General features: G+C 47.0%; 1 protein-coding gene across 3 annotated transcripts in view; it reads right to left on the reverse strand.

Annotated features, from left to right (window-relative positions):
* SFXN5 (sideroflexin 5) overlaps positions 1-27,229 on the reverse strand; it is a 101,038-nt gene that overhangs the window by 41,336 nt on the left and 32,473 nt on the right. For 2 of the 3 annotated variants that reach the window (XM_030491415.1, XM_030491414.1), the window contains exons 4-9: positions 21,193-21,219; positions 19,886-19,940; positions 17,799-17,824; positions 13,614-13,667; positions 12,109-12,165; positions 11,180-11,245 (exon numbers count right to left, since the gene is read on the reverse strand). In XM_030491415.1, coding sequence (XP_030347275.1) covers positions 11,180-11,245; positions 12,109-12,165; positions 13,614-13,667; positions 17,799-17,824; positions 19,886-19,904 — 222 coding nt within the window. In that variant the 5' untranslated portion in view covers positions 19,905-19,940; positions 21,193-21,219. Of the gene's footprint in view, positions 1-9,261; positions 9,338-11,179; positions 11,246-12,108; positions 12,166-13,613; positions 13,668-17,798; positions 17,825-19,885; positions 19,941-21,192; positions 21,220-27,229 lie in introns of all 3 variants that reach the window. The other variant, XR_003992158.1, reaches the window with a different exon arrangement.

The raw sequence follows: 27,229 nt of genomic DNA on the forward strand, positions 1-27,229 counted from the left end.
CCTTCCTCCATCCCTCTTCTTCAAGTCCTGGGAATTCCTGCTGTTTATTCCGCTACCAGTTTTGTTTTCAGCATCAGCATCTTTATCTCAGCAGAAGGACAGAGTTTGCGATGTTGCCATACTTGAAGCCATCAGACACTGTCACAGAGTGACTATGTAGTAATAAACCAAGATTCCCACTTGCTTTTCTTTTCCTTCTTGTCTCAAACTGTCCTGACCTCACGTCCATGAAAACATGAATACCAAACACACAGGAATTTCTGAAATAAGACTTGCTCTGTTTTTGTTTTTCCTTTATGTCTATTTTGAAGTGGATGAGATGGTTTTCAATGCCTGAAGATGGCAATGACTGAGCCATTTGATAAAATTCTACCTTTACCACCTACACCTTCATCCCTACACATCTTAACCCAGTTCCAGAGCAGTAAAAACATCAGAAATTCAAGAAATTATTTGAATTAATTTGGAGATGTAATTTTTATAAAATAAAGGAGTACTTGGAGCCTAGTGAGTGAGGTGGATATTGAATGGAACAAGTCCAGAGGAGGCCACCGAGATGCTGTGAGGGCTGGAGCAGCTCTGCTCTGGAGCCAGGCTGAGAGAGCTGGGCTGGGGCAGCCTGGAGAAGAGAAGGCTCCTGAAGGGGACACCTTAGAGCAGCTCCAGTGCCTAAAGGGGCTCCAGGAAACCTGGAGAGGGGCTTTGGACAAGGGCCTGGAGGGACAGGCCAAGGGGAATGGCTTTAACCTGCCCGAGGGGAGACTGAGATGAGCTCTGAGGCAGAAGCTCTTCCCTGGGAGGGTGCTGAGACGCTGGCACAGGGTGCCCAGAGAAGCTGTGGCTGCCCCATCCCTGGCAGTGTTCAAGGCCAGGTTGGACACAGGGGCTTGGAGCAACCTGCTCTAGTGGAAGGTGTCCCTGCCCGTGGCAGGGGCTTGGAACTGGTAGAGCTTTAAGGTCCTTTCCAGCCCAAAACACTCTGCGGTTCTATGACACCACCTAAACATCGCTGAGCAGCTCTCTGGGCTTCACTAACTGTGTTGGCGAGATCTCCACTCATTTAAGAGATTCAGCTTTCCCAGCTTCCATCCGCATCGGGACAATCCCTGACCGCCGCAGTTGGAGCTGGCTGCTCCAACTGACCTAGAAAGCCAACTTGGAAAGAGGAACCGGTTCCAAAGAAGCTTCTCCTTCAGCCCTCAAATCACCAGATTGCTGAATTAGAAAACTAATTGGATCTGATGAGTCCCATCCAGCTGAAGTGAAGAAAAGAGCATTAGGAGAAGGAAGGAAAAAAATCATTCATTAGGGCTGAGGGGTGAAGATGGAGGCAGAGAGATGGAAAACTGGGCTGTTTACCAACTGGAGCTCTACCAAGTCAAGGAGAACAGAATGGAGGAGTATAAGGGAAGGGAAAGCATTAACAATCCAAATGGAGATGGAAGTTAGAAGCAAGAGAAAGGAAAAGAGGAAACCTGAGTGACGCCCGAGATGACTGAAGAAGGGACAGCCACAGCAGCCCCTCAGTTGGATGCTTCAATGGAAGAATATGGCGTAATCTGGAAAAAGAAGCAAGATTGCAGGAGAGCTATGAGCAGGAAAAGAGGGAATTCATGCTGAATGGTTTTTGTTGGAAGGGACCTTAAAGCTCCTCCAGTTCCAGCCCCCAGCCACAGGCAGGGACACCTTCCACTAGAGCAGGTTGCTCCAAGCCCCTGTGTCCAACCTGGCCTTGAACACTGCCAGGGATGGGGCAGCCACAGCTTCTCTGGGCACCCTGTGCCACCCTCACAGGAAAGAACTTTTTCCTTATATCCAACCTATATCTTCCCTGTTTAAGTCTGAATCCATCACCCCTTGTCCTATTACTCCATCCCCTGATGAAGAGTCCCTCTCTGGCACCCCCGTAGGCCCCCTTGGGATACTGGAAGCACAACTATCCAGATTTTAGAGCCAGGCACCACCTCATTTAAAACCTTCAAGCACCAAACACAAGTTTATCACCAGCTCTCTCATTTTCCTCCTGTCTCCCTACAACAGTTCACTTCTGAGGCAGTGCCCAGCCATGCTCCATCCCCTTCCCATCCCTCGCCCTACTTTGCACGGACTTCCTCCAGCTTCTAAGTGTTTCTTGACCTCTCTAAGTGGTGGATAGTGCTGAGGGCAGTGGGTGGCCTCCTGCGCCGCCTCGCAACCTGATTACGAGCATCACACCACATTCACAGGCTGTCAATGCAGCGGCTCCACACGGCTCACAAACAATTATCAGGAAGAAGGAGCTGGGATTAGAAAAATCCACAGGGGCACCTCCTCCTAGAGAGGAGAGTGAAAAATGGTGTGTGTGTGTGCCTGAGGTAAGTGTGCAATGGGAGCGGGGAAGGAGCAACAGCCCCTGGCTGCTGGTACCAATGGCGCGGGAAGGAGAGGGGTTGCTGTGAGGATGCTCTCCCTGCCCTGGGTTGCACACAGATGAGAATGAACGCTTGGTCCAACAAGCTCCTGTCCTTCCTGAATGGGGGGAAATGATCAAGATTCTAGGGTATTATTGCTTATGAATTTAATGAGTGTAATGAGCCAGCCCAACTCTAATTTACCTATTTGAAGCTTTTAAGATTGTCCTTCCAGTTTTGGTTAGACACCACCAAGCATCACCTGGCTTTCTTTTAATCATAGAATCATAGAGTGGTTTGGGTTGAAGGGACCTTAAAGCTCCTCCAGTTCCAACCCCCTGCCCCGGGCAGGGACACCTTCCACTAGAGCAGGTTGCTCCAAGCCCCTGTGTCCAACCTGGCCTTGAACACTGCCAGGGATGGGGCAGCCACAGCTTCTCTGGGAAAAGTCTGTGCCAGCGCCTGAGCACCCTCACAGGGAAGAGCTTCTGCCTCAGAGCTCATCTCAATCTCCCCTCTGGCAGGTTAAAGCCATTCCCCTTGGCCTGTCCCTACAGGCCCTTGTCCAAAGCCCCTCTCCAGGTTTCCTGGAGCCCCTTTAGGCACCGGAGCTGCTCTAAGGTCTCCCCTTCAGGAGCCTTCTCTTCTCCAGGCTGCCCCAGCCCAGCTCTCTCAGCCTGGCTCCAGAGCAGAGCTGCTCCAGCCCTCACAGCAGCTCCGGGACCTCCTCTGGCCTCACTCCAGCAGCTCCACGTCCCCAGTGGCATCAGTGATCCAGGTCACTGAGCTGTGGCACTCAGGGTGAAAGCACAGGGATTGTAAAGCCGGCTGTGACACAACCCATACAACACTAACATTGCTCTATGGCACTAATGTTAGGCTTGAGCAGACTTCACCTCTCAGCTTCCTCAGGAGAAGAAAATAAGATCCTTCTGCTTAAATCCTGGGTGGTTGTGAGTGTTTTGGGTTATAAGGGATGTTTTCAAGAGAAAGCACATTTTGATTTTGCACAATACTAACTTTTTTGGGGGGGTGAGGGGAATGCAGCTTGTTTAAAAGTATCATTTATGCCACGTCCATTTGTCCAGGAGCAGTCCCAGTTCTGATCTGATCTCTCAGACCCACACTGGGCTTTGCTGATGAGACTCCCACACAACTTCCCTTTTCTAATACAGCTAAATATAAAATTTAGGAATTCTAGTTTTTGTGTAACCTCTGTGCTCAGCCAGTTCCAACTGCAGCTGAGATACTGCATGAACGATCATCTGTGAACCGTGTGGGAATACAACCAAAAATCTCTGAGACAAATTACAGTGTTTCAAGAACTCACAAGCTCTGCAGACACCCTATTGCAATCACAGAATTCCCCCAAAAGCTGCATTTTCTTGGAAATAACATCTCCAGGTCTTCTGTACAGAAGAAAGTTGCCCCAGGATAACTGACACTTGTATCAGAGAGGAGTGATTTGAAGATGCTGCGAGGGCTGGAGCAGCTCTGCTCTGGAGCCAGGCTGAGAGAGCTGGGCTGGGGCAGCCTGGAGAAGAGAAGGCTCCTGAAGGGGACACCTTAGAGCAGCTCCAGTGCCTAAAGGGGCTCCAGGAAACCTGGAGAGGGGCTTTGGACAAGGGATGGAGGGACAGGCCAAGGGGAATGGCTTTAACCTGCCAGAGGGGAGATTGAGATGAGCTCTGAGGCAGAAGCTCTTCCCTGTGAGGGTGCTGAGGCGCTGGCACAGGGTGCCCAGAGAAGCTGTGGCTGCCCCATCCCTGGCAGTGTTCAAGGCCAGGTTGGACACAGGGGCTTGGAGCAACCTGCTCTAGTGGAAGGTGTCCCTGCCCGTGGCAGGGGGTTGGAACTGGATGAGCTTTAAGGCTCCTCCAAGTCCAAACCATTCTATTCTATGTTTCTATAGTTCTCTGCAGTTTTAACCTGGTTTGCATTTACACATACTCAAGTCTTACTCCATACACATTCACAGTCTGTGAAAGCACTGCACACACACCACACAATAAGGCCAGAGCATCAGTAAACCACACTGGCACCAGCTCCCTACCTTCACTGGGTTGTCTGGAGGCAGGATTTAGGGTCAGGAAGCACAGAACCACTTTTAAAATGAAAAGACCTGGCTCTGCCTGTGAAGAGCTGCTTCAAACACCCTCCTGTACACCAGGAGGTGACTCCGAGGTGACTCCAGCAGTGACTCCGAGGTGAGTCATTAGTAGCTGATAGCACCAAAGTTATTAATGGCATTAATCACCTGATTTTTTTAACCCAAGGTTACATTCAAGTCCTGAGCAGGTACATTTTAAGTGCATAAATCAATATCAAACACACAGCGTGGCTGGGAGTCATGGTTACATGTCATTACATCTCTCTCTTATACAAAAGAAGACAAAACACCTACTTTTGTCAGAATTTAGCTCAGGTTGCTAAGTGAGAACAACGTATTTATTTGCCTCTGTACTGACAAGACCATCAATCCCGAACTTGCACTTAATAAAAACCTTGTTAGAAGTTACAAACCCTGGTATATTTGAAAGGGGAAGGAAGGAGCTTTTATAACTGGGGCAAACTCCACCATCCCTCCACTGCAGAGGTGCCTGATCTCACACATGTGGTTTTGCTTCTCCTTCCGTCAGGGGAATCAAAGCTTTATCACAAGGGGGAAGCTCAGTGCCATCATGCATTGGTGATCACAATAAGAGGATTCCTGGTCAATTTACATACACCTCTACATGTAAAACACACTCTGTATGCCTGCCAGGCTTGCTGTGGTCTGATTAAAGCCCATCCTGCCAACAGAGGAGGACAATGCCAGCAGTACTGATGTATATGGCACCTCCAGGGTACACAGAGTGGTCAACAGATGGACAATGAGCTAATGACCAGAGCACCAAGCTGAGCGACAATATACTGCTTACTGGGAGATGTCAAATGTGGCCAAATGATACTGGCAGAAGAGAGGAACCCCTTGGAGAGTCTGCATGGGGTCCTCAGCATCACAAGGAGCAAGATTTGGAGCTGGTCTTGGCAGAACCTCAGGTGGAAATTAAAAACCTGATGTACAAAGCTCTGATCCATAGACTACAGAAGCCGATGGCAGCAGCACCACTGCTGTGAGATGCTTCAAGGAGAATGTACAGAGAAACCCAATGACTCTCCACCACGGGCTCCACCAGTCTCCAGCCTGCAGGTCTCAGCACCAATGACCACCCAGAAACCAGACAGTGGCTGCTCACAGCCCTTGTCTGCATCTGGTTTAATCTGAAAGGTGTTTAACTGCAGTCCCAAGAATCACTTCCGACCTCAAACTGAAGTTATGATCTAAGGCCATAGTACTGATGCCGTATCTTCCCTGTGAGGGTGCTGAGGCGCTGGCACAGGGTGCCCAGAGAAGCTGTGGCTGCCCCATCCCTGGCAGTGTTCAAGGCCAGGTTGGACACAGGGGCTTGGAGCAACCTGCTCTAGTGGAAGGTGTCCCTGCCCGTGGCAGGGGGTTGGAACTGGATCAACTTTAAGCTCCCTTCAACCTAAACCAGGCTGTGGTTCTACAAAGAGCTGGGTCAGAAGCAAAAGGGATCAACAGCATAAGAGCAAATTGAGTTTGGATCTGAAATTAAGAAACCTACTTATAAAATACATTAAAAAACAGTTATTAACAGTAAGATTGGGTTTGATTACGTTGCTTTTTTATCCTTTTAAAAGCATGACAGAATTACAGCCTATATGTCTGTGTGTGTCTGCTGGAAAGGGTTTCTGTATGAAACCCTCCAATCAATATAGCTCTTCGTGCTAGAATAACGGGGAAAAAACCCCAAAACCTAAATAGTCCAAAGACACTTGTTCTTTCTCAAGTCCTTTCACCACTCTCTGCCTTTGTCTGCCTTACTTATGAAAACCAGCTGATATTAATTACACTTCCTCCAGCACAACCATGAATAGCAGCCAGATATCAGCAAACAGGGCCCAATCCCAGGAATCCACTCAATTGTATGAAAAAATACATTAAAAAATAACAATTACTGATCAGAAAAGCAGTAAAATGAGAGGAATCCAAAGAAAAGGCATGAAGGAGGGTGGTGGATGGAGAATGTGCTAAAAATAAGCTACAATCACAGAAGGAGAAAGAGAAATCTAGGTTACTGAACGGTAATCAGACTCCACTAAGCATAGTGTCTGCCACAAGCAAAAAGGGCATAGAATCCCAGCCTGGTTTGGGTTGGAAGGGACCTTAAAGCTCATCCAGTTCCAATCCCCTGCCCCGGGCAGGGACACATTCCACTAGAGCACGTTGCTCCAAGCCCTGTCCAACCTGGCATAAGAAGTTAGGGATGGAAGAGATCTGTTCTATCAACCTTTTCACCTCATTCCCCACACTCAGTCTTACAATTATCCCTTCTGATGCCTTTTCTAGCCTGACTTCAAGTGATGGCTACACCTGAGTACTGCCTGGGAGGAGAAAGAAACTTCTGGATCTGGCATAGGTTTCCTTGCAGGGAGCTATGCTGCGAATTGGGTTGGGTTGGGAGTAGAGGGGAATGAAAGGAATATTCATAGAATCATAGAATCAACCAGGTTGGAAAAGACCTTTAAGATCATCAAGCCCAACCATTCCCAGCACTGCCAAGGCCACCACTAACCCATGGCACTGAGCACCACATCTACACATCTTTTAAACACCTCCAGGGCCGGTGACTCCAGCCCTGCCCTGGGCAGCCTGTTCCAATGCCTGAGCACCCTTTGGGGAAGGAATTGTTCCTCAGCTCCATCTAAACTTCCCCTGGGGCAGCTTGAGGCCGTTTCATCTTGTCCCATCCCTTGTTCCTTGGGAGCAGAGACCAGCCCCCTCCTGGCTCCATCCTCCTGTCAGGCAGTTGCAGAGAGCGAGAAGGTCCCCCCTGAGCCTTCTCTTCTCCAGACTAAACCCCCCCAGGTCCCTCAGCCGTTCCTCATCACACTTGTGCTGCAGGCCCCGTGCACCAGGTCTGTTGCCCTTCTCTGGCCCCACTTCAGCACCTCAATGTCTCTCTTGTAGTGAGGGATAATACTGGGGGGAAATATTGAAATATTGAAAAACATTGAGAAAAGGAATATTGATTCCTCCAAAAACTCATCCTGAAGGGCTGTGAAGCAGGATCTCAGATGTAGTGCTGGATCTGAGAGAAGCATCACCTCTCTCCGACAGCAATTCCTCCCTCTCTCTAAAACAGGAAAAGAATCAGGTTATCTGCAAAGATTTCCAAGACTTTCAGTTTAACTGCAAGAAGCCTAAAGCCAAAATCTGCTCTTCAATACATGTGAGAAAGACATTTGTTTGTCCCTCTCTGTTAGATAAAGCCACGGAGGGTGAAGGCGATGGGAAGCACTATCACAAGTCAACTCATCTGTCACTCGTGAGCCTTCTCCCCGCGTCGCTTGCCAACTGCAAAGGTGGAAGGGGCTCAGTTTAATTAATAGCAGGTCTCAGCAGACCACTGGAGGCAGTGGCACTTGTTTTCAGGTCATCTGGTCCTAATAGGCTCACACTGGGAGGTGATTTGTTGCTAACTGACAGCAGAGATCACTTAATGAGGGCTGAGACCTTCCAACTCAACGTAATGAACCTCGGGGCTGCTTCTATGTTATTTGTCATCATCATTTAAAAAACAAAGCACGAAGCACTCGAGGAGATGCTGGATCTTAATCCAGGTATTCGCAATATAAAAATCACTCCCTGCTCTGCAGGATTTTCTCCAGGCTGCTCTGCATTGGGAATGGAGCACACAGGAAGCGCTGCTATGGACTGTCAGGACACAAAGCTGTAACACACATAGTTGTGTCCCCAACAGCTCGTCTATGGGGACACACTATGGGGACATCAGTTGCACATCTCATTTTTGCACACTCTACGTGCTCACTTGAAAGAAGACCTCCATTCCTACATCAGGAAGGAGGAAGTATTCATGAAGGTTGCTGCTCTTCCTCACTCTCCTAACTACATCGATGGATCTAAGGAAAGCTCCTGCCCCCCCAACAATACTCTGACCCTCAGAGTACCACAGCTACAAAACCACTGCTATTACATGCCAAGAGCATCCCGGTGGAAGCCCAGTCTGGTGGGGCCATCGTGGCACTTTCACAAGTAGAGAGAAACACCTTCTGCTATCCACACCACTGAAGGAAGATTTCCTCTTGCACAAGCCTGGAAACCTGTTGGTACAGAATATCTTTCCTTGTAGTGCTTTTAAAGCTCTCCGGTGATAGACAGCCAAGGAGTTCAAGATAACCAGGCATTAAGGCTCCTGCTGGAGATGCACCTACAAGTTATGTGGACAGATAAATCCCAGCATCACTTCAATTTCTGTGTTTATGCAAAGCTCGTTGCTCCGTACAGACAATCAGCTCCTTCACTACTTACTACTACTGAGGAGACAGTACAACTAATGGAGATACAAACTATCATGGGACAAAGAGCTGATCTACCATCAGCAAGGCACCCACAAGCCACCAGTGGTGGCAGCCACCCTGCAGTAACAGCAGGTCACTGCTGCTTCACTCTAATTTCTTTGATCTGTAAGTCATAGAATCGCAGAATCATAGAATAGTTTGGGTTGGAAGGGACCTTCAAAGCTCGTCCAGTTCCAAGCCCCTGCAATGAGTAGAGACATCTTCAACTACATCAGGTTGCCCAGGTGTCTCAGAGTAGCTTTTCACACCACTTCACAGAAGGAGTGTTTCTCACAGCACCACTGATGGTGACACTTCTGCACTATGAACCTATCCCTGCTTCACCTCCTTTGCAGCCAGCCGAGGAGGAACCAGAGCTTTCCAAGACCTGCTTCAGCTGTCCCAACATGGACATCACCTCCCACTGCCCAAGTGGTTTCCTTACCAAAGCCTGTCAGCTTCTCGGGGTGACAAAGCTCTGCCAACATCACTTCTCCATGTCTCCTGCCCTCTATCTGCCCCTGTTGCCAAAATGGAAAGGAGCATTAATGCCAACAATGTGGAACCAGACACCAGCCCTCTGCTGCAGCTGTGCTGGGGGCTGGAAGGCAGGTTGTGAGCAGCAGCACCACATCAAGCTGGAGAGCTTTGCTTTCCTGAGTCACAAGGTGGAAATATCTGAGCTAAGGACTGAGAAGGCTTTTCCATGCTACACCAGGAACAGTGGACAGAGGGTTAAGGTGGGTGGGATGAGGCCTCACATCGTATTTCAGCTGCAGAAGCTGGAGCTGGTGTGGACACGTCCTCATGGGGTTATGAAGGGTGAGAGCTCACACCAACACAAGGCTGCTCTGGGTTGATTCTGCAGTGAAGGGGTAATACAGGTGATAAAAGGGAGCAGCACAGCAACCAGTGAGAGAGCCAAGCCAGGGACATGGACAACTGTGAAGCAAAAGTGCATCCAGTAAATGGACAGTTTCCACTCAAAACCTCCAGGTGCTTCACCAGCTCTATGCCCTTTGCAAAGCTGTCTGCATGAGAACAGAGATATGACTTCTGCAGGCTTTCTGCTGTCCACTGTGGCCATGATGTGCCAAACCACTCACTGCCAGGGGCTCCTGCCTCCACAGGCCTCCTAACAATCCCCAGTCTGCTCTAGACAGACATTTTACCTTGTAAAGAAATCTAAACAACTCCATGCGGCTTCTTCCTGAAGGTGAATTGGGGAACCTGGGTACAAACAGTGTGGTAAACAGGCTGAGAAGCATAGACTGGTTTGTGTTGGAAGAGACCTTAAAACTCATCCAGTTCTAACCCCCTGCCATGGGCAGGGACACCTTCCACTAGAGCAGGTTGCTCCAAGCCCCTGTGTCCAACCTGGCCTTGAACACTGCCAGGGATGGGGCAGCCACAGCTTCTCTGGGCACCCTGTGCCAGCGCCTCAGCACCCTCACAGGGAACAACTTCTGCCTTAGATCCAACCTAAATCTCCCCTGTTTGAGATTGAACCCGTTCCCCCTCGTCCTACCACTGCAGTCCGCTGAATCAGTTCCCTAAGGGCTGACCTCTTCCCATAGCACAGTCTGTTTGCAATAAAAATGCCTGGAAAAGGATGTCTGTGGCTTGAGAAAAAGGAAAAAAGCCTTGGCCAGAGGGAAACAAACACAAGCTGCTGTGGGATCTTTAATGCCCCAGCAGGAAAGGTACAACCATGTGGTTCAGAGGCTTACTTGAAAACCCAACCTAAGAAAGAACTTCCATAGGTTGCTCCTGAGAAATGTACCTGCCTCCTTAGGAATTACCGACCCTGCACGATGTCAACTCATGCTTCTGGGAAATCTGAGCATTAAAAGCCTGATGACTGCACCATAAGACCATAGTTTTAGCCTTGTTTAAAGCTCCTCTCTTACACATTACTTCAGCTGTGACCCAAACACCGTTTTCAGCTTGAACACCATCCACAGGTCATTTTGAGTGCTTTGGTTCTTTCAGTTCAAGGTGGTGACCCACCAGGAGGACATCTTTCAAAGCCTGCCTTTGCTCAGCATGTTCTGCAGCCTCAAAGTCCCTCTTTTGGCTTGAAATAGGCTAATTCCCCACCAGTTAATGCACCTGTGGATGATTTGAGTTCATCCAGCATCAAAGCCACTGTGCAGGAAGCCATCAGCAGTAGAAATCTCCTTCTGTTGGGAAGTTGGGGCATGCAAGGACAGAAACACCTCACAGTTACAACATTTTCTGGTTATATAGACTGAATTCTGTCAATTGTAAGACTAACATGCTTGGCAATTCACACAAACATCTCAAAACCACTGTAAGGGAGCAGTTAGTAGTGAAATATAGAGATATAAAGCGTTACCCACTGCTATCGAGACAGCACTTATGACAGCTCCCAAGTAGCCCTGGATGAACTTGGACGTCGGAGAAGGCTTTGGAAAGAGAAAACAAAACATATTTTCACTAAACAAACTCCTGGTTATTAAACTGCAACTCTGCTTTTTGGGGTTGTTTTCATGGTATTTGTTTGAAACCAGAGACAGGTTTCATTTCTGTCATATTGTTCTGTGACACATGGTCTGTCATGTAGCAGCGGCAAAAGAAAGGCAAATTGGAGCCTCGTGAGCAAGGTTAAAGGGACTGGAAAATTAATTGGCATCAGAAGATGAGAATATTAATAGCAGCTCAAAGGAAGGATGAAATTCAGCAAATGGTACAAAATGAGTTATTCTTATACACTAGTGATGAGCCCCAAACTCTCCACATGAAATATCTGCGGTTGAAATGTTATCTCAATGAGCTGGATGGTTTCCAACTCAGCTTCCTGTCTTGAGCTTCCCAGTTCCCAACATGTAATGAATGAAGGATAAAGCGATGGAAGAGAGAAGGAACAGCCCCACCACTTCCCAGCACCACTGCTGTTAGCACATATAGAGTCCTCAGAAGACACCAGGGTGATCACGGAGCCGCCTTTTGCTACCCAAAAACTCAGATACCACTTTGCCTTGTGCTTATTTCCATATCAAATGAAACCATTTCACAACAGTTAGAACTAGATACTGGTTCAGCTCAAAGGCACTGAGCATTACTTATGTGCCACAAGGGATTTTGAGATCCTCACACCATTTACAGCTGAGGTTTGACATGGATGCCTACACAGGAGAATGGCCAACCTATAAACCCATCACTGTGTCAACTCCAGAGTATCTATTAACAGTGGAGAGACAAGACTTCTGTTTCTGTGTCAAAACAGAGCTAACACACCACGCACACCACAGATGTTGGGTCTCCTCACCTTTGTCGCGTTGCGGTTTGCATAGTTGACGCAAGCATTGTGGCTCTGATTCAACCACTGAGGAGGAAACAAGAGACAGGCATAAACATAACTTCACAACAATGAAGTCAAATAAATCTATAAAAATGTGGGAGTGTTGCAGGAAAACTCTCCCCTTGGGCCTGCTCACAACTTGCCACCTCTTTGTAAAGGCTCATGAACATCCCACACCCGATTTAATGCCTTTCAAAGGGAGGGAGAGAAATCCCAAGGCACCCAGAGACCAGAAGGCAGCTCTACTTCCCTGTATGCTTGATGTGCAACTCTTCTCCTGGCCCAAACCACCTCCACACAACACCTCGGTGCTGTTGGTCTTTCACCAGCACCAAATCCATACTGCTGTTAAGACGTAGCATTAAGCCCAGCAGCCAATTCATAGAATCACAGGCTGGTTTGGGTTGGAAGGGACCTTCAAGCTCATCCAGTTCCACCCCTCTCAGGGTGCTGAGGCGCTGGCACAGGGTGCCCAGAGAAGCTGTGGCTGCCCCATCCCTGGCAGTGTTCAAGGCCAGGTTGGACACAGGGGCTTGGAGCAACCTGCTCTAGTGGAAGGTGTCCCTGCCCGTGGCAGGGGGTTGGAACTGGAGGAGCTTTGAAGTCTCTTCCAACACAAACCACTCTGGGATTCTATGATTCTAAAAGCAGGGAAGGCAAGTTGCCTTCACAAATATGAATGAGTGTAGATGTCTCCAGCCACCATCCCACTCCCAGCAGGTGATGCCACATGGCACAAGTTACAGCTGAACACACCAAACCACAAGTTACTGGCACATACCAACATATTCTTGGTCCTGCAGTCTTTCTAACATACTAAGCAGATCCCATTCTGCTTTGATATTTCTTAACTGCATAATTCTCTATCATCACTTACACTGTAGACAATAAAAAGACATTCACAACTAAAAATAAGCCTGAAAAGAACTTGTTCTTTCATTTCAGTTACTGCTGAAATGATACTTTGGTGGCGTGTTTACTATGGATGTAACTCATTCACGTGCACACTTCCTCCTCTTCTCTTAATCCCCAGAATTTTAATGGGAAATAACACCCACAGCTCCCTACACACAGAGAGCCAGGCCAGGCTGGATGGGGCTTGGAGCAACTTCATCTAGAGGAAGGTGTCCTGGCCCATGGCAAGGGGTTGGAACTGGATGAGCTTTAAGGTCCCTTCCAACCCCAACCAGGCTGCAATTCTATGATTTACACCTATACAAAATGAGTCCAAAAAGCTGATTTTGAGATCCTGGATTATTCTGCATCTCTCTTGCAATGGCATAACTGGAAAGCAGACCCAATAGTTTGCAAATAGCCCCTTCCAGACCTACCAAACCTTTCCCTAATTATATCCAGCCACATCATCTCCCCATTAACTAAAGCATTGCCAATGCAGAATAGCCACATGCATCCAGACAAAATTCAACTGCTTCTTTCCATTCTACCTCATTCTCCATCCATTCAGACATTACCTGCCAAAACACAGTGGATGCCAGTGTCTGGTTGGGCAAGAGAAGACCAACAACCTGCAAGAGAAGAGATTTGCTCATTAGTAAAAGCATTGTTAGTTCCTCTTGGTGCTTTTCTAGGCATGAATACAGCAAGTGTATTTTTAATGTCCTGAATAAATGATCTTCATTTATGGCTTTATTTCATTATAGTTATTGAACTTCCCTTCTTCCTGTTGTTTCTCAGCTTTCCAGCAGTAAAACTGGGTAATGTAGCTGCCCATGAAAGCTTTGCATCTTATTTATTGCTTGCAACACACCTTGAAAAGAGTCTGGCAGCGGATAATGCCTGAAGATTAGTTACTTAAAATGTAATCACATCTTTAATCCAGGTATTTCTGGAGGAGAACTTCAACATTGCATGAATGCAAGAGTTCAAAGTTGTTACTGTTGGCAGTGAAGGGAGGTCATTCTTATCTTCCTTTGGCACATTTACTGTTTCAAGCACAAGAATTAAATCTCATTTGAACATCTGAAGACACCTGAGTGACACCTGGAAGCACTTGTCCTCCTGTTTGGGACCCTGGATTTTGTTTTAAGAGAGAGTTGTTGAGGTGTCGTACTCAACAGAAGAAGGTGAAGAAGAGGAAGGGATGCAAAGCATGGGGACTCCCAACAATAAACCCAAAAAACATGGACAGGAAGATGAGTTCTTGGATAAGAATTGTACAATAGTTTGGGTTAGAAGAGAGCCTCAAAGTTCATCTAGTCCAACCCCAAGAAACAGGTAAGGTGAGATACTTCCTAACATCGTTATTTCCTCTCCTCCTGCACCTTAAATCATAGAATGGTTTGGGTTGGAAGGGACCTTCAAAGCTCATCTAGTCCAACTCCCTACAATGAGCAGGATGTCTGATAGATATAGTTTCTGAGGAAGATGTCCTTCCTATTGCAAAATCACCTCTGATCTTTGCTATGAGTATAAAGACTGAACAACTAACTCCCTTTAAATCCAAATACATTTATTGTCAGGACTGTCATGTGAACTGAAACATCTCCAAGGCATGTGGACAAGAAGGCTGTGAGTTCATTCCCACTCTCAGACTGTCTTCTGTACCATTTTCTTTAAGTTTATTCCTAAGAAGAGAACAAACTTCCCTGTTTGGAGCACTGAGAGCCTGCTGCAAGGAGGGATAAGCTAAAGCCATCTCCCCACATCTGCAGCAGCATCAGTTGAAGAGGAGGCAACTTCTACGCTTAAGGACAGAAGAGAGAAATAACAACAAACGAAAGGGTAATAGGGTTGGGAGGCCTGATTTCATTTCCATCTTCGTTCCCTTCTCCTCCTCCTCCTCCAGCTTTTCCTCCTACAGCCTCTCGTGAAGTTACAGCTACTTTGTACACTGGCTGAGCGCCAACCTGTGCAAGTTACACTAATTTACCACTTCCATTCAATATGTGGCTCTTGTCATTAATTACTCGAGCGCTGGTCTTAGCCAAATGAATTCAAGAGGCGATGGACTTCCTCACCCTAGGACTGGCTTCTAGCCCTGAAGCCACCAGGCTAATGAGGCTCTGGAGGAGAAAGGGAAGACTCCAGGCAGGCACTTGCATTGTCAGCTGAAGCCGAGCGCCGAGGGAAATAGAAGAGGAAAATAAATAAATAAAGAAGAGCACCCAAAATCTGTATGACTGAAAGAGGCACGTTTAAATGCAAACTCTCCATATGTGCAAGAGTCTGTCAAGAAATGTACAATTTCACTTTTAATTACTGTCAGGGGGAAAAAATAACTAAGAAGGAAAACAAAATAGACAAAAAGCTTCTAAACACTTAGAAAAGTACCAGCTATAAAATTTAATTGCCTATCAGGTGTGAAGGGTCTTTCGTGGCACCAAAGATGGGGCTAAAGCCTCTGCTTGGACATCTGTGGGCTCTGTTTGCGTTACGTGGTCTCCTCTTGCAAGGTCCAAGTCCTGCTCTGTGTGTCGGTGAGAGACGTCTGCAACCCTATATTAACACCCAGGTCTTCTCTATGGACTTTGAACCTTCAAGAAGACCACCCTGTTTTGAAAGGTTGGGGAATATAAGGTGCTTAAAGAGGTGGGTGGCAGCTGGGAACAGCAGCACGGCTTCTGCTCCATCTTCAACCTGAGCCTTAGGCTGAATTCCCTACATGCAGATAAATCTTCCTCCTTAGAGCCTTCCACCCCTGGGATGAAACCCAAACCCAGGGAAAAGGCTTCAGCCCAGCACATCTCACCCCTACAGCAGAGGGAGATAATCCCTGGAAGTGCTCAAGGCCAGGCTGGACACAGGGGCTTGGAGCAACCTGCTCTAGTGGAAGGTGTCCCTGCCCGGGGCAGGGGCTTGGAACTGGATGAGCTTTAAGGTCCCTTCCAACCCAAACCAGGCTGGGATTCTATAAGGCAAGTGGCTGGATTTGGTCCGTCCTGGGCTGAAATCTCAGTGGGCAAACACAAACTCTCCCTACACTGACATATCCCCCATCGTGTCCTCACTCTGCAACTGATTCCGGGATCAAACTGTGAGCTTGAGCATGGAAAGGATGGAAGCAAAAAAGAAAAGCAAATGATTGCAACTTAGGGGAAGAATAAACAGCCACAAGATTTGATGTGTCAGGGGAGTAGCTGCTTTGGCCAGAAAAGAAATGATTATCTTCAGCAAGACCTTAATCTCTCTCACAATGAGCTAAACCAAACTGAATTATTTTGCATTAGCTATAGGGGGAGGAGAAAAAACCCAAACCAAGATGTATATCAGCAGCATCATGTATTGACTGAGAGGGAGTAAACCTGGAAATACATTATGTGATCACATCTCTGCTGGTATCTATGTGGGGTGTTTTAAGTGACCCCCAAATACTGGGGCAGCCACACTGGGCTGTTGGCTTCGGAGGTGAGGACAGCCACACTGACACAGCCAGAGCCCACCACAGGCACGTTGAGTCTCTCTTGAGGAAATCCCATCCCCCTATGTGAAATGCAAGACTCAAACTGTTTTTATGCTAGAGCAGGCTGCCAATTTTGTCACTAAATTTCACAGATCGATTGGCATAAATGTTACATTTTAATTTTAACATTTGAAACGTTTGGGTATGGGTTTTTTTTTTTTTTTTTTCTCCTCCTCTTTGTAAATGACAAGAGGTTCCAGTTTATCCTTTACAGCGAGTGAAATTGGGCTCATCTGACAGCTCGCGGCTCCTCTGACAGCTCTGGATTGGGGCCGATTTCATTGTCAGTTTGAGCGTTAACTCATTTTTGTTTAACCTTTTCTTTGAAAATGCCCCATACAAAGTTCCCCCAAGCCCTTTCCCACCACAACAGAGTAATGGATGTGATGGGTTCTGCTTTTAGGTGCTGGCAACCCCGCTACCATGGGTCCGCAGTGATTGTTACCTTTAATGAAAGACTATGCCCAAGTCCACTGAGTTCAGAAGATCAAATTGAGCAGATATTGCTCCTTCAACCATTTTAATACACATGATTGAATAAGATGAGCCAAGAACTGGTGGCTCTGAGGACCTTCTGGCACCAACATTGAGCAATTTAAGGCAAAACTCCATGCCTCAGTTTCCCCATTCATAAAAGGGATTAATTAATGATTCCCATTCCTGAAGATGAGCTGAGGTTTCAGTAGACGGGTAGAATTATCTCCTTTCTGGTTCCTGCTACCGAGAGCACCCAAATGCTTACAAATTCCACAAGAACAAGTACAAACTCAAAGCACCCTTAGCAGTAACCCCATGGAAAGCACTCGCTGTTGTCATTAATCGAGACGGGAGCGCACGACACGGGCCTCGCCGTGCTGCAGCTCGTCACGTTCAGGAAGAGACTTGTAAAACATGCAAATGAAAACCCAAAACAGAAAAAGAAGTGTCCAAAGATGAAATCTGAGAGTTGCAGAAGTTGCATTTTGCAGGCAATGAGCTCATCTTGGTCTTCCCTTTTCCCAGAAGGGAAAGATGAAGCTGAAGATGTTGCACGGGGCTGAGTGAATGACGTTCAGTAGATGAGTAACCTCAAGCACAACGTGCATAGGGCAGCTTTTACACGGTGAAGACCTTGCTAACGTGCAATGGGAACCCTGTGGGAGCATGAAGGTGGCATGTGGAGAATTGTCTGTGAGTGCTAAAAGATGCATTTCTTGCTACTTGCAAATAAAATGGGGAGAGATGTTAAAATACTTACGATGGGTGTTCCAAAGGGAATGTAACCTATTAAAAACAAAAAGAGATGCATTCATTTTAATACATAGTTTTGGGATGGAAAAACATCATATCTAAGACATGGATCAGTTCAGGGTAGAAGTCAAAGCCTCATCCCTGGCATTGTTCAAGGCCAGGTTGGACACAGGGGCTTGGAGCAACCTGGTCTACTGGAAGGTGCCCCTGCCCATGGCAAGCGGTTGGACTTGGATGAGTTTTAACGTCCCTTCCAACCCAAACCATTCCATGATACTGTGATTCAAACCTGGCATGATGGGCTGCGCTCGCTTCCACCATGGGGAGGTCCATCTGTGGACCTATACTTGATTCACCAAGCACCAACTAGAGCAGCCTCCTGATTTTTCCTCATCTCCTTCCCATCCTCTATCTGCTTTTATTGGGTTGTGGTCAAAGATTTCTCTTGAAACACATATCATCTAGACCCTAAAGCTTACTCCAGTAAGCCCAGTCTGTTCCAGTATGTGGCATTAGCACTCCAGAGGGCATCATGTTGTTGAGCTGGGCTCAGCAGCCAGCAAAAACTCATATCAGCAGAAGCAAAGGGATGAGAGCTCAGACCAGGAGCTGCTCGGTCCGGAGCAGGAGGAGCTGGATGCTGCTATCTGAGCTGACCTAGTGGCTTGCTGCCATGGGAAGGGGGAGATCCTGCCCCCCTTCCCAGGCTCAGTCACACAATCTGTTCACTTCCTTGTGCCAGCTCGGTTGCTCATCAGACCCTCCCACAACCTACCCTCGCTAACCCAGGAGAACACTCTCCAGCTTTCCGTGCCCCTTCCCTTCTTGTTGAGCCTGGTCCCACCACTACAGCATGCCAAAGCCACTCATGAAGCCATCTAACAAGCTGCAGAGCCCATGCCAGTTAAGAAGCAGGACCATGCTACCAGAGGTGGGATCTTCCTCCTTCACCATCTGCTTTATCAATCTCTCCATGAGTGATTTTATACCAGGAGAGCTCATTTACTTCTAGGTCAGCAGAAGAAGCAAGAGGTTGTAAGCTGAAGAAAAGTGTATTTGCATCGTGGAGGAGAGAGGGACTCTTTAATCACAGGTCTAAGTCAAAGCTCTATATTAGAGAGAAGCCTTTACCCCAAATCCTATTGAGTGCCACAAAAATCAAATGCTTCACATTTTTCCCCTGCTAAGTCTGCCAATTTCTGTGCTAATTATAATTCATCTCTATGACTTCCACTAGAAGGTCTCGGAGCATTTTACCAATATGCCTGAATTAAGCCTCATGGATTAAATTTACAGTCAGAAAAGGGGCAAAGACTTGAGAGGAAGAATAATTAAACAAAGAAAGAAATATAGAACCAGCAAACAGCAGGTCCTGCCTTTTCTCCTCTCCACTTCACCCTCAACATCACCCTCTCCAAAGAACTGGAGAGCAAAACACATCAATCCTGTTATATTCCCCCTATGCCCAGCGTTCAGGTGAAGATGCTCCCCTAAAAAACATGGGAAAGGTCCTATTTATTTAAATAGGTCCTTTGGGAAAGAACCAAGGCTGAACTTCATCCTCAAAAGAGCTGCTATTCAACCCACAGCAGAGGTAACTGTGGACCTGTGCATGGCAAAGGGACATCCCAAAGTGAAGGAGGAGGCAATGATTTAATCATTAAGCAGCCTGGATAAGCCACAGAGAAGCTGATCCTTCCTGTGCTTCCAATGCCATGGCTATTAGGTATCACACACGTGGAAAAATAGGGCTCATCCCATTCTCTCCTGGAGAGTAAAACCCTGAACTGGTCATTGGACATCAAGCTTTGCTATTTACTACAGAATTAAAGTGCCCATTATAGCGTTAGAAACCTCAAAACGCCAAATGCTTGAGTTCACATTAAAACCTCTGAAGGAAAGGAAAATATTAAGCACTAAATCTCCCATAGGCTTTTAGAATCCCGATTCTCCTCATCTGCAAAGGGATTTGGGCATTTGAATTACTTTCTGAGCTTAATCTAAATGTTTACAAGCTGCAATTCAATATCAGGAGGAAAAAAGAAGGCATTTTGTACAGATTCCCAGTAAAATTCATGTTGGGACATACTCTACCTGACATTCGGAAAGGCATGAAGATGGTCTCATTTGTATCGGGATGGATGATGGCCTGGAAAAGAGTCAGCAGAGAGACAGGGTGAAGGCACAGCAGCAAAGGCAGAGCTCAGCCTCTACAAATAGCACCTTCCACCAGCGAGTACTCAGCACCCTCCTTGCTCTTAACCAAGAGAGTTATTGCTCAAGAGACTCCACCAAACCTCCTCCCACCACTGCTTGCCCCTGTCCTGAAGTAACTGAGCATAAGTTAATAATGTAGAAGTGCATCATTTAACCTGAAATACAGAAAGTGGCTCTTTCTTGGCACTATTATGTCCCCCACTGCTACACCTGAACCCCAGGGGGAGAAATTCAGATTTAGGATGGGAAAAGAGAAACCTGTTTCCTGCCCCGACTGTTTTCAGCATCTCCACTGAGGTGCAGCTTAATGTGCTGGTTGAAACTCTGCCTTACAAAAGGAAAAGCCCTCGCTATGGCAGAGGGATGGAGAATGCAGGGCTGCCTCGGATGTAAATCACTTTATGATGCTCAGGAAGCGAATGGGTCACAGGAGACCCCCATAAGGACTCATGTGGCTCAGCCACAATGGATGGATTCACTCCGAGGAACATCCCCATCTGCAGGTGCGTCTGCATGAGCCTGCACAGCACATCATAGGAAGCCTGAAATGCTGCTTCACGATCTGAGATGGGATAAAAACCCTATAGGTGTTGTCCACTCTGGTTGTCACCATAAGGGTCACCCAAATAAAACCCTCTCATGTGCCACAGGATTTGGATTTGCTGGATAATTCAACCTTTATTTGTATCCACAGCTCCTCAATTGGCACTGGTGGTTGTGGACAGCCCAATATCCATGGAAATCCTAAACGTTTTACTAATAAATAGACAACAAAGGTCATTTGGACCATTTTTAACCTAATTTTATAGGAGGTAGCACTGGCACTAAGTGGCTGGGGAGGAAAAATCCATCCCCAAGTGATCTGGGATTGCAGAGGAGGGAGGTACGACATAGTTACAAACCTTACCAAGGAACTGTCAAACTATTTTCAAAAGACTGGAGACAAGAAATCTCTTGACTAGACAGGAAGGAGAAAATGAAGACATCAAAATATATAAATACAAAGAGGAAAAAAAATCAGAGCCTTTGGTGGCAAGTGTTCGCTGCATTTACATTCCTGTGGCAAGACAAAACAGCAATTGGCAAAGTCAATAACGGAGAAGAGGACAGCGACGCTTAGCAAAGAGGAAATAAAACAGCAAGGGTTGACAATAATCATCAAATAGGGAAAAAAAGGGTATTACCTGCTTGATTTTTTGAGCTCCCCACAGCTAGAAAAGATAAAAGAGAATATTACATATAAAAAACCAAGCAGCGAAACCCCAAATATTCATCTTTGAGCTGTGGTAGTGAATGAATGACTGCGTTAAAACAGACCCATTTTCAGCATCCTTCCAGGATGCATTTAAAGATCCTTTAGACACACTGAGCTCCTTCATATCTGCATGGCCAGTCCGACCAGCCAGGCAGAGAACATATTCTTCTTCTATTGAGTGATACGACAGAATAACAGCAGACTTTGTGCTCTGCTCTGAGCTTTACAAACTGAGAATCATCTCGGTAACAGCCGCACGGAGATCTCAAGGTAAATTTAGCACAGCCTCTCCTTAGACGAGCTTCCTGCGGAAACCGAGGCTTGCTGGGGAACAAAGGTGGAGCAAGGAAGCCCTGCAGGGAAAGACAATGAGTAGCTCTTCACATCAACCCTGGATTCAGAATAAAGCACCACGAGTTTTCATTCTGCACAAGGGAAACGCACCACAAAACGCTCGTGAAGAGGAAAAATCTCAGTTAAAACTCTCACGAGCGCCTACTGTGATTTACTGAGTGTCATTCAGCAGCATCAAAACACCCCAAATCTGGCTCAGACAGCAAAGATCTATGAGCATTGAGGAAACAACAGCCCGTGTAAGGTGCAGGTAGAACTGATGAGTAGGTGCACAACATCAAGAGATGCTCTGGCATAGACATAAACCCATAGTTTGCCCCGTGCCTAACAAAGCCAGAGGGTTCTCTTCAACGAAATACACCTAAATGTAAATTATAAGCTCTAAAATAAGAATAAAATTCCTGATTTTGATGTATATCATTCCAGAGATGGATTAAAACCCCGGACTTCTCTAAAATATCACACCAAATCATTGCTTTTACTATTAAAAACCTTTCTGTTCAGCTCAAGGCTGGCTTCAACATCAGCACCAGCTTGTATTCCACCTCTGTCTGACAGCCTCCAGCACTGTCTATTTTTGTTCCTCGCACAGGTACTTGGAGCTGCTAAAAACACCCTTTAACCTTCATGTAAGGGAAAATAAGTACAGAATCCACCCGAGCCAGGAGACTGGCTGTTTGCTGGCAAGGCACATTTGCCAATCTTTTAACCACCCTCGTGGCTCTTTTACATCTTTCCAATTTGTCAACATCCTCTTGAATCGAGGACGCCAGAAACCAGACAAATGATTCCAACAACAGTTGTAGCCGTGCCAAAGCAAGGGTAGGATAACCTGGGAGTTCTGCTCTTGCTGCTGATAAAGCCTAAGACGGCGACAGCTCTTTTTGTTTGGAGAGCTCAAGATTACCCACCAGAATCTCTACACAAGTGCCATGCTCATATTCTGCAACACAGGCATCCACCCTTGAGATTTTATCATTAGAATCCCAGACTGGTTTGGGTTGGAAGGGAGCTTAAAGCTCCTCCAGTTCCAACCCCTGCCACGGGCAGGGACACCTTCCACTAGAGCAGGTTGCTCCAAGCCCCTGTGTCCAACCTGGCCTTGAACACTGCCAGGGATGGGGCAGCCACAGCTTCTCTGGGAAAAGTCTGTGCCAGCGCCTCAGCACCCTCGCAGGGAAGAGCTTCTGCCTCAGAGCTCATCTCAATCTCCCCTCTGGCAGGTTAAAGCCATTCCCTTGGCCTGTCCCTACAGGTCCTTGCCCAAAGCCCCTCTCCAGGTTTCCTGGAGCCCCTTTAGGCACTGCAGCTGCTCTAAGGTGTCCCCTTCAGGAGCCTTCTCTTCTCCAGGCTGCCCCAGCCCAGCTCTCTCAGCCTGGCTCCAGAGCAGAGCTGCTCCAGCTCCCTGCCCTGCCATTCTTCACCTGAGGTTCAGCACCTTCCCCAAATATAAATCCATTAAGGTACTGTTGGAATAAGGTAATTGCTCTACTATAAATAGCATCAATTCACCCACTGATACCAGTAACCCCAGTATGTCACCCTAAATCCAGCTCTCACCACAGAATTGAAGCTCCGTGATGAACTCCACCACTTGCAATGAGTTACTGGAATATCTAAATGTCACAGGCTTGATGCACGTATCCACAGAGCTCTTCCCTGAGGAAAACTTCCCTTTTGAAGGAAAACCATTATTCCCCATTTTATAGCTGAAAAACAGGGATTGAGGGACACGAAGAGACAATCTTTGTTGTTGGCAGAGACAAGATGTGCCTAGCCTCACCAATCCTGAAATCCAAAGGGTGGGAGGCTCATGACCAGATACCTACAAGGGGTTTTCTACACCCATCTGCCCATGAGCTCGAGAACTTCCTTGGGGTGACAGTGGAAGTCCTGGAGTTTCAGGTGACTACCCAAAGCAACCCTGTGGCTGCCCAGGTTTTGCCTATCTTGGATGTGAAGGGAAAACACGGGCTTTTCCTCTCCAACTACAAGCACCATGCATAGCAAATAGGAAGAGGGATCATTTCTGAGCCAGCGCTATGGCTTTTTTGGTCAAATCCTCTAATTTCATTAATTGAGCCCAATATTTATGCATTTCCCTGCTGCAGTGCAAATATTGTTAGAACATGGGATTTCATTACTTCTCAGAAAGAGACTTTGCAAGATGCACCTGATGAGTCACCTAAAGATCCTGCCAGCTCATTTTCACTTCTTTATCCTCTAATTCATTTTCTGTCTGCAGCATCTCTCAGGAGCTCAATGCTCTGGTGAGGCTTTGCCAGTTGGGGGGGCTAAGTTCTGAGAGCAAAGCTCTGTTTTTGCTGGGGATTTCATTCACGCTCTCTCCGGCCACCTTCGAGCAGCAGCCAGATTCTGATCTCATTTACACACACGTGAAACCAAAGCGTCTTCAACTGGAGCACATGGAACGACTCCAGATTCGTGCTCAATTTACAGTAGATTTAGGTCTGCGATCTCTAAATATAGTCAGCCTGTGCTGGGTGGGTCTCCTGTAATAGATCATCTTCCTTTGCATCAGCTTTGCTGGATATTACACATCTTTGGTGGTGTTCAAGGCCAGGTTGGACACAGGAGCAACCTGCTTGGAGCTTGGAGCAACCTGCTCTAGTGGAAGGTGTCCCTGCCCGTGGCAGGGGATGGAACTGGAGGAGCTTTAAGGTCCCTTCCAGCCCAAACCATCCTAGGATTCCTGTTTCAAAGCTATGCAGGGGTTTTGCCACCATTTGAATTTGTGTGTAAGAACCAAACATGATCATACCTATGGTTTACGCCAAAGAAGCCCAGGGGACAAGGGGGCAGGAGCATTGCAGCACTGTTAATATTCCACCACCCCCCTCAGCAGCCTTAGCAGGCAGTACTGCACAAGTTTCTCCAGCCTGTGGCCATTGCAACCTTCCACTGAGACAGAACAGGCTCTGCTTCATGAAGATGTCATCACTGTTTCATTTAATGGTTTGTGTTGGAAGGGAGCTTAAAGCTCCTCCAGTTCCAACCCCTGCCACGGGCAGGGACACCTTCCACTAGAGCAGGTTGCTCCAAGCCCCTGTGTCCAACCTGGCCTTGAACACTGCCAGGGATGGGGCAGCCACAGCTTCTCTGGGCAACTTCTGCCAGGGTCCCACCACCCTCATAGTAAATGTCATAGAATCCATGAATCCCAGGTTGGAAAGGACCTCCAGGATCATCTGGTCCAACCTTTCCAGGCACAGCATGACCTAGACTAGATGACCCAGCACCCTGTCCAGCCCAATCTTAACAGTGTCCAATGTTGGGCAGTCATCCCCATTGCGGAGATTATTCCAATGGCTGATTGTTCCCATTGGTCACAGAGGAATCAGCTCCCGGACCATTCAGAAGTGCTCCCAGCACCAGCATTTCAGGACACTGGACTCATGGATGAGATTTCCATCCATCCTTCCCAGGAGTCTGTTTTTCCTACATTTTTTCAAGGAAGGGATACTCACCACCTACAGCAGAGACCTTCAAAACCCTGGACTCGGGAACTGAACTCACTTATACAGAAACATGACGTGCTTAAGGAAGGGTGTCAAAGACTGCCACCGTCTAAAGAGAACCAAAGCTGCAGTAAAGAGCTAGAGACTAGAGCAACTTTTGGGGAACAGATACGGTCTTTGCTTGACAAGACATTCATTAGCACTCCTTATTTAGCAGCAGAATTGCAGCTTAGAGATAGTTTTCCCAAAAAAGTATTTATTTAAGGAATCTACCCAGCCCCAATCTATTAACTAACACCTGCCACCACAAACACAGTACAAAGGGTACCAGTTAGCTTTAAAGAAATAACCTCCCTCTTGTTAAATACAGTAGGATTTTGTGTTTGCGGACTCAAAGATGGGATTTTTTTCACCTCTACCCAAAGTTTCACCAGGATTAGAAACCCAAGTTAACAAATTGTTCACCCTTCTTTGCAGCAGGCTCCAATGCTGCTAAAACAAGTGGCCAGATCCACCCTATACAAGTGCATTGGCTATATCCAGGGCATCTATTACACTGTTGAAGTTGGCTCCACTGGTTATGGTCAGGAGAGCACCGACAGATTCACACCAACTACTTCCATGTGTTGCAGCAACCACCTCCCTGCAGACAATGGAGGCACAAAGGCAGATTTGATGTTGGGAATCCCGTAGATGCTCTAAAGCTTCCCTCCCTCAACTGCACATTCAACAGGATGCAAGTCCCTTGCAGAATATGTAGTAGACACTGAAATGATCTTCAATCCATGGGTGTGTGCTCTAGATATGCCATGTCAGGAATCATTAAATCATAGAATCACACACTGATTTGGGTTGGAAGGGACCTTAAACCTCCTCCAGTTCCAACCCCCTGCCACGGGCAGGGACACCTTCCACTAGAGGTTGGTGGAGCAACCAGTGGAGCAACCAGTTCCACAGGTTGCTCCAAGCCCCTGTGTTCAGCCTGGCCTTGGACACTACCAAGGAATAACTCTATGGAGAAAATCCCTTACTGATTAACAACACATTAAACATTAATGACAAGACACACTTCTTTCAAAGAGCTAATGAGGAGTCATAGGGTAGATGAGCCCTATGCCTCAGAGAAGACACACCAGTTAAAGTTTTGCAAAGACTAAGTGGTCTACCTGTGTTAGCATTTGCATCATCACAACAGTTTGCAGAATTCATTTAGTATAGACAATGTTGAAGAGGAAAACCTCAAATGAATATTTTCATTCAATTTATTTCATCTGTTCCGCCAAGCATAGACAGAGTTCCACCTCAAAACCTCCTCGTCCCCTTCCCACTGTTAGCACAGGGAGGTTCTAATGCTTTGAGACCCTACCTGCATCCACAAAACCTTGCTTTTAAAAAGATAACAGCCTGGAGTTTGCACCCCATCAGAAACTGCCACTAGTTTCACACTCCAGGAGTCACAAGCTTTATTAAAGCAGAGCTCAGATTATCTATCCCACGCTGAATTCCAAATATTGGGTGTCAGGAGCGGAATGTGTGATGCAGCAAAGCTCATTCTGAAGAGCTGTTTTCATGTCCGTGGCCACTCAGGGGAAGAGCCTCCAACAGATGCACTTTCCAAGAACCCCAATTGTTGAAATGATACAAAACCAGAGGAAAACAAGAAGGAAAAAGCAAACCTTGCTCAAAAGGTGTAACTTACTGTGCTTGGAGAGTTCTCTGAGGAACACTTCAGGGCAGCAGCAGGGATCTGGCATCACATTAGTGTCAAGTGATAGTGATGGCTCTGAGTGAGTTTTAACTTCATTCTAGCTCCCTTAACCACATCTTTATCCCTGTGGTGACGGCCTTGTTGATGTTCCCCAGCATCTTATTGCCTTTCTTTGCTGTAGCCGCACACTGTTCACTCCTATCGAGCTTGTGTTCCCCAGGTCCTTTTCCACAGAGCTGCTCCCAGCAAGGCACATCCCAGCCTGCACTCTGGGATTGTGTTTTCCCAGGTTCAAGACCGGACCCCTGTCCTCAATCTGGTTTAATTCTGGCTCAAATTGGATTTGGGACAAGATTTAAAAGCATCCCAAAGCATGGAGCACCTGCAGCTTGTATTGACTTCAGCAGGAATTGCAAAGATACAGT

Source organism: Strigops habroptila, chromosome 7, assembly GCF_004027225.2.
Source record: "Strigops habroptila isolate Jane chromosome 7, bStrHab1.2.pri, whole genome shotgun sequence".
Taxonomy (NCBI): Eukaryota; Metazoa; Chordata; class Aves; order Psittaciformes; family Psittacidae; genus Strigops; species Strigops habroptila.